General features: G+C 39.4%; 2 protein-coding genes across 5 annotated transcripts; one reads left to right on the forward strand and one right to left on the reverse strand.

The window, feature by feature from the left end:
• The first annotated feature begins 1,023 nt into the window (after window positions 1-1,023).
• Window positions 1,024-5,470, forward strand: LOC131016980 (uncharacterized). Of its 4 annotated transcripts, none has more exons than XR_009099290.1 (5): window positions 1,024-1,667; window positions 1,780-1,886; window positions 2,568-3,573; window positions 5,096-5,120; window positions 5,218-5,470. XR_009099290.1 is itself a non-coding variant. In XM_057945837.1 (3 exons), exons 1-3 carry the CDS (start codon window positions 1,465-1,467, stop codon window positions 2,273-2,275), a joined length of 372 nt encoding a protein of 123 aa, XP_057801820.1. In that variant the 5' UTR covers window positions 1,024-1,464; the 3' UTR covers window positions 2,276-2,520. The 4 variants fall into 4 exon arrangements, 1 of the variants encoding a protein (XP_057801820.1); XR_009099289.1 differs by having other exon boundaries at window positions 2,568-2,687; window positions 3,279-5,120; XR_009099288.1 differs by having other exon boundaries at window positions 2,568-5,120.
• Window positions 5,471-6,153: 683 nt separating this feature from the next.
• LOC131018132 (uncharacterized) lies at window positions 6,154-7,129 on the reverse strand. Its single transcript, XM_057946853.1, has 3 exons — window positions 6,756-7,129; window positions 6,302-6,701; window positions 6,154-6,255 (listed from the first exon to the last, which is right to left on the reverse strand). The coding sequence occupies exons 1-3, from the start codon at window positions 7,127-7,129 to the stop codon at window positions 6,154-6,156; spliced, it is 876 nt and encodes a 291-aa protein (XP_057802836.1).
• Between the last annotated feature and the right edge of the window lie 693 nt (window positions 7,130-7,822).

Genomic DNA, 7,822 nt, shown 5'->3' on the forward strand with positions numbered 1-7,822 from the left:
AGGATGTCGTCAATGAACACTAAGACAAAACTATCGAGGTACTGATGGAAAATTCTATTCATCAGGTCCATGAAAACTGCTGGGGCATTCGTTAATCTAAAGGGCATCACTGTGAACTCGTAATGTCCGTAATGCGTTCGAAACGATGTCTTTGGGATGTCTTCTCTTTTCATTCTTAGTTGGTGATAACCAGATCTTAGGTCAATCTTGGAAAACACACCGGCTCCTCTCAACTGATCGAACAGGTCGTCTATCCTCGGAAGAGGATATCTATTCTTTATCGTGAGCTTGTTCAATTCACTATAATCGATACACATCCTTAGTGAACCATCTTTCTTCTTGACGAATAGGACTGGTGCTCCCCACGATGATACGCTAGGTCGTATGAAACCTAGGTCCAACAATTCTTGTAGTTGCACTTTCAATTCTTGTAACTCGGGTGGAGCCATTTTGTATGGTACCTTGGACACTGGTGCTGCTCCAGGTTCTAGATCTACCATGAATTCTAGTTGTCGGTCTGGTGGCAAACCAGGCAATTCTTCAGGAAAAACGTCTTTGAAGTCTCGCACCACTGGAACCTCTTCGATTATTTTCTCTGCTTCACGTTCTCCTGTCAAATTGACTAAGAAGCCTGACATTCCCCCTTCCTTATCATCTTTGTGGCCTTTATTCACTACTACAAAAGTTTACATACATAACAGTGCATAGATAACGGTTTTTTTCGAAAACCGTTATGTATGAGCGCACTTTTAGGAATAGATAACGGTTTTGCGAAAATCCGTTATCTATGTAGTGTTGTCTAAATGCATAGATAACGGTTTGAACAAATGCGTTATGTTTTTGCGTTATCTATTAGTTACATACATAACGGTACTACAAAACCGTTATGCCGACCGTTATCTATGAACATCTTTTTATAACGGTTATTTTAACCGTTATATATGAGCGCCTTAAGACCGTTATCTATTATTTTTAATATTTAATAATATTATAAAAAATCAAAACCCTAACCCCCATCAAATTTTCCCCAAATCGGACCTGGCTCTCTCTATCTTCTCCATCACGCTCACCGCCGCAATCCTCTCTCTGTCCGTCTTCCCACCGGCTCCGGCGAGGCCGTATCCGGCCGAGGGCACCGCTCCTCGACTACTACCTCCCATCATCCATTTTCCTCTCTCAAAAATCACGGATGAAGACTAAAGGGGAGCCCTAATTTCCTCCCCAAATCAGGAATCGCCGCCGCCTGAGCCGAAATCCGGCAACGCAGCGCCCTTCTCTTCGGCGTTGTCGATGCCGCCATGCCGAAGGCTTTCTCCTCCCCTTTCCCTTCCAATTTTGAGCCCTAGTTTTCATAGAAAGAAATACCGCCGCCGCTACAACTGGAGGACCAGCGAATGGTCGGGCTTCACCCGTTCTCTTCCTCTTCTTCTCTCTGAATCTGGCGCCGCCGACTGAGGAATATCGATGAACGTCGTTCACTGCCATGGTCTTCGAGATTCGGGCGAGTGGTTGTCACCTCCGCTCTTTCGTTACCTCTCTCCGATTTCGACCAAGAATCGCAGGAAGAAGATGAAGAAAATCAAGAAAAAGATAAGGGTTCCAAGACTAGTGCAGGAATCGACAGTGGGCTACCCTCAAAATTCTCTCTTTATCAACAGTCCGTGCAGGTGCGCTGAAACGTTCGAACCTTTACTTTCTTGAAATGCATTGTTTTTGTTATCTGTTATGTTTTAATGACTCTCGCATTGAAGGGAATTATATGCCTTACTTGAATTGCAGTCGCCAAAAGGGGATATAAGCTATCTGCAGAAGTTCTTTTTGATGTATGTGGGTGGGAGGGCGCCCCTTCATTTACAAGAGGACTTTTGTGGCACTGCTCTTTTGAGGTATATTGAACACTGCCCTCAGTCTTGATTTTTTTTTTTTGGTAATTGATTGATTATGTTCTATGCATTTGTTTGATGTGTGATGATCATGGAGGGCGTTTGACCTGAAAATAGAACGAATTATAATTTGATTGTTGCTAATTTTATAATAATACAATGCTTTGCGTATTGGCTGGTTATATTGCTAAATATTCGCTTTGACATTGTTTTTGAATAGATGATCTGAAGTCAGTCTAACTGGCTAAGATGATTTCGTGTTTACTTGTATATTCAATCTTACATCTTCTTTGGAAGGTTTCTTGTAGATTTTTAATAACTTTGCATCTGGTCATGCGCTTTCATGTTATTGTTGTAGTTACTATAACAGAGAAGCATTGCTGCATGTATAAGTTAGCTCGTGTATGGGAGCGTACATTTCTACTGCTGCTATACTTATCTAACAGGCCATTAACTTGTAAGTTCATGTAGTTTAGTTGCTGCTAAATCAGTTTCCTATCAACTAATATACTAATGGGATGCCTTAGATTTCAAAGCTGCTCGTGTTTTCTGCTTGATTACTGTTATTGTGGCACTGATCCTGCTATGTGCTTGATAACCTATCTCGTGTGCCTCATCATAATGAATTTTCTCTTACAGGGTGTTTTGAAAGTTAAATTCTGTGACTGTTGTTTTCTGTCTCAGGCTCAGCACTTTCTAAAAAATCTATACAAGGAGGTAGCACTTCGATTGCAGGGATGTGGAGTGCAAGGAAGAGCTTTTACTCTCAAGGAACACTACCCTCAGTCTTGATTTTTTTTTTTGGTAATTGATTGATTATGTTCTAAACAACCATCCGAGTATAAAAAGGAAAAGATAAATCCTGTAAGACAAGAGTAATAACTTCAGGACAAGCATAATCCCCCCAGCCATCCGGGATCGACTACGAAGCCATGTAGCTAGTGGTAATTGGAGAAGAAGCAAAATATTATTTAACGGAATGGCTCCATTCTTAATATGAAAGATACTTCTGTTTGCAATAGATTATATTTTTCATTGTCATGTCTGCTCACGTCTACTGTTGTTTACATTGTTGCCCATGTAAGATATTCTGTGATATCTCATGGGGTGGGTATTAGAAATATAAAGAAGAAGATTCAGTAAGTGGCAGAACTGCTAACAAAAAAAGTCCTCTTCAGTGCACCTAAACAAGAAACTTCTATATATTTTTCCTCTTGTTTTGGTGCACCGCATGGTGCTGTACACAACAGAGGATCTTTTTCCCGAAAGGACTTGGATCTACACTCTCCGTTTTGACGCTAACCTCATTTTGTCTACTCTTCGATATCTCTATCTGGCCATTGTGTGTGAATTTTCTGGCAATGTGATCTGATTTTATCTGTCTTTTCGTGGCAGACTTGTCTTTCGAAGTTATGGCTCTGCAGCTGAATGGGTTCAGAAAAATAAGTACTTTCACATGTTGTCAAGGGGAGTTGAGCGGGATGGTTGGAAATTTGTTCTTCTTGCTCGATTCTCACCTGTACCATCCTATGTCATAAACTATGCATTGGCTGCTACTAATGTTGGGTTTCTAGTTGATTTCTTGCTTCCAACAGTCATTGGGTGCATGCCCATGATCTTGCAGAATACTTCAATTGGCAGCCTTGCGAGTGCTGCCGTAGGTTCAGCATCTGGCTCCCAGAAGTCTCAGGTTTGGTCATATTTATTTCCCCTTCTTGGCATGACGAATATATACTTGAACCTATCAGCTAGCAGTTTACAGGCTTCCTCCCAACGAACTTGATGGGTTAGTTTCTCTAATTTTTCGGAGAATGCTGCTAAGCAATTAGAAGAAGATAAGATACAATGATCCTGTAACTGAACTCAAATTGATGTACGCCATCAGAGTAGTCGAGAGTTTCATCCTGTCTGTTTAAGTTCCTTATAAACAAGTAGACACGTCAAGTTGACATTTTTAGGTTTAGGCTTTTGTACTTGTGTGTTATTTAAAGATGTGTTCTGGAACATTTTTCTCTTGTTTCTTCCTCTTGTGTAATATGTTTGCATGCATGCGTGCAGCTGATAATTGCTCCTGGTGTTAGTTGTATCTTTATGTAAATTTGTAGTTTCTGGGTTGAGTTTCTTCTTAAAGTTTCAAGTCCAAATTTGTCGTCGCTTCGTTGTGTTTGTTCTTAAGAGTATCTATCCCATGCCTAGTGCCTCACCCCACCCCACTTCTGATGCTCTAGTGTTGTGGTTGCTCGTGCTGAAAGTTCAGTAAAGAGTGAGTCTGATTATTGTAGCTTTTATAAAAGAGGTTCCTTTTTGTAAGCTTTACATCTTCAGGAATAGATAGCTAAATGTTTGATGCTTATGTAATTGAACTCTTGGGAGCGTGGAATGTTATTATATGATAGAAATTGGGGGATATTGAGCATGTTACTATGTGTTGAGCCAATTTTGATTTATGAATAAGGGAAGAACGACTTTTAGTATTGAGTGGAGAACTTGTGGTGATTGGTTGTGTTATAACTTGCTTTCTTGGTGTTGATGAGTTAAATATGATTTAAATTTCAAGCTAAAGCATGCTAATGTGTAGTAAGATGATGTATTTGAGATCTTATAGCTTTTATTTGGCCAAAATATGAGTTATATGTTGAGTTTCAACAGAAACTGTATTGCTGTCTAGTTTGGCTGGACAAACCAATGTCTTGTGAGGGATTTTCGAGAGTGTTCCTATTGTCCAAATAACTTGAAATTTTTACTGTAATAACTTCAGCATGAGTAGGAGGTTTCTGTAAAATTTCAGCTAAATTGGACACCGTTAGATATGTCAAACAATTTTCTTAAAAGTACTGCGCGAAGCAGCAAGGTTCTGTGGCAGATTCTGCATTTTGTGAGATAATTTCTTATACACTTGAGAAGATATTGTATTTTTGTAACTTTCTAATAAAGATAGACTTTAATAACTTTCTTAAAAGGTAAAGCTTGCATTTTTCTTTGAAAATGTTGATTTTATATGATTTTTCAAAGTTGAGATTCATGTTTCTTACTTGACAAAGTTATGAATAGAATTATGCTAAGTAATTGATGTTTCAGTTATTCCCTTCTTCATTCCCTCGGACTATATTCAACTATACGGTATATATGTAACGTTGTGAGAGAGAGCAGAGTTGAAATATCTCTTTCATATTTCTTTTATTTAAGAAGCTCGGGTTGGCTATGTTTTGCAGGTGAACTCGCTCGTGTTGGTGCAGGGTAATCTTCTTCTCATTTTAACAATATAGATAGAACATTGAGATCTTGAAGATTACTTATGTAACTCACATGTTGCCGGATTTTTTTAATTCTCCAGTTCATTATTGTGATTGAGTTTATCATCTTGGCGGATCAAGTAGATGGGAGTCGATGAGCTATGAGGACTACTACAAACGAGAAGGCTGAAGCAGAGAACGTCGTTTCAAATGTCTAGCAAGTTGCGCGCATTTGTAATATTTTTTAATTAAACATCTAGCTAAATAGAATATATGTGAAGTTTTCATTATATTTGGATGATAATGTATGAATATTTTGGATGATATATAATATTGTTATTGTTCATTTTATCATTTTGTCGTTTTATAAAAATTGTAAAATTTAAAAATATACTATAATTATATAAAGTGCAAAAAAACTGTTATAAAAGATGCAAAAACCGTTATAAGAAGTAAAAAAAACTGTTAACTATGATGGAAAAAAACAAAAAAAAATACAAAATAACGGACAAATTCTCAGATATAACGGTAATAAACCGTTATGTATAAGCATTATAGATAACGGTTTCATACCGTTATGTATAGAAAAAAAACTGTTAACTATGATAGGAAAAAAAATAAAAAAAATACAAAACATAACGGAAAAATCCTCATACATAACAGTATAAACCGTTATGTATAATCATTATAGATAACGGTTTCATACCGTTATGTATAGAAAAAAAACCGTTAACTATGGTAGGAAAAAAAACAAAAAAAATACAAAACATAACGGAAAAATCCTCATACATAACGGTATAAACCGTTATGTATAATCATTATAGATAACGGTTTCATACCGTTATGTATGAGCGTCTCGTACCGTTATCTATTCTCACATACATAACGGTTTTTAAACCGTTGTCTATGATACGTATCATAGATAACACCACTATACACAACAGTTTTTTTGCTCATAGATAACGGATAAAATCCGTTATCTATGAGCGTTTTTCTAGTAGTGATTGCTGAAATTACTGGTACTCTTCCTCCCATTCTTATTCCATGAAAACTTGCCTTCTCATTTCCAGCGGATTTGAAAGAGATCTTTCTCTCGTTGCACAGTATCGTGGCACCGACTTGAGTAAGCCAGTCCATCCCTAGGATAATGTCAAAATCTATTATAGTGATGACATACAATTCTGCCTTAAACGTTTCAGCACCTATGTTCAGCTCTAAGTTCGAGATAACGTCCTTAGCAGCCAATCTTCCACCACCAGGGGTGCTAACCTCTAAAGTTGTCTCAGCCAATTGTGGAGTCAGTTCTAATCTCTTACAAGCAGCATGTGAAATGAAAGAGTGGGACGCTCCAGTATCAAACAAAGCTATTATCGGCACGTCAAAGACATTAATCATACCTGCCAAGTTTCCTTGGTTTCCTGCTGCTTGGTTTTGGTTAAGGGCATATGCCCTAGCATTTTGAGGCGGTCCCCGATGTCCTCCACGACCCTGGTTCTGTTGCTGCTGATTCCCGGGGTTTCGCTGTTGAGGTGCTCCTCCGTTCTTCTTTGGACATGCTGAAGTATAGTGCCCAGTTTCCCCACAACTGTAGCAGATATTCATTCCTTTCAAGCATTCCCCCGAATGAGGTCATTGACACCTTGGGCATAGGGGTCGTCCCATTGCTTGCGACTGTTGGTTCTGACGTTGATTCTGATTTTGGTTAGCAACCCATGGTTTCTTCCCAATTCCATTCCCAGGGTTTCCTCCAGTTCCCTCGTTCCACTTTCTTTTTCCTTTGCCACCATCTTGAGGTGGCACGAATCCAGACTGTCCAGGAGCCTTTCCTTTCTCCCTTGGTAGCAATGACTCAATGGTGAGAGCCCTGCTCAGAGTTTGTGCATAAGTGAGACCTCCCTGACTTGCTAGGGAGATCGATATCTCGTGGCGCAGTCCGTTCCTGAATTTCTCTGCGCGCTTCTCATAAGTATCCACTAACATTGGTGCATATCGTGACAGCTGGTTGAAAGCCATGTCATACTCAGTCACTGTCCCAGCCCTCTGCTTCAAATTCCAGAACTCGTTTTGTTTCTTCTGTCTATAGCATCCCGGTATGTACTTCTCATATAACTCATTCTTAAAATCTTCCCAAGTGAAATTTTCCCACAGTTCCTCAGTCATTGTGCGCCTTACCGACTCCCACCAAAAGTCGGATTCGTCCACCAGTTGGTAGGCTGCGCAAGTTACTTTATCCTCATCTTCTCAACGGATGTAGCTGAAGATTCTCTCCACTGCCCTGACCCATTTCTCGGCGTCTGTGGGATCACCCAGACCATCAAACATTGGCGGTTTTTCCTTATGAAATTTTTCTTCTGCAGTACGATTCGGTGCTACTTGTGGAATTGGTTGCTCAGGGATGAATCCCCTGCCGCGTCCGCGACCACGTCCTCGTCCCCTACCGCGTCCTCTTGGCGCATCTTCCATTCTGTTTTACGAATGATATCAACACAAAAGTGAGACTCATTCCGCATGCATGCATACATACATACATAGATATACACAAGGTATATCGCTTCTATAGTTAACCTTGTGAAAGGCCTACTTTATGTGGAAACTGATCTATCTTAGTGGAATACTCAAGTGAATCCTTAATCTCATCTCATTGCTTCTACGTTATAACATATCTATGTTAAACGTCTCTATCTCACCAGTCCTTACTTAAATCGA

This window comes from Salvia miltiorrhiza, chromosome 3 (genome assembly GCF_028751815.1).
Source record: "Salvia miltiorrhiza cultivar Shanhuang (shh) chromosome 3, IMPLAD_Smil_shh, whole genome shotgun sequence".
Taxonomy (NCBI): Eukaryota; Viridiplantae; Streptophyta; class Magnoliopsida; order Lamiales; family Lamiaceae; genus Salvia; species Salvia miltiorrhiza.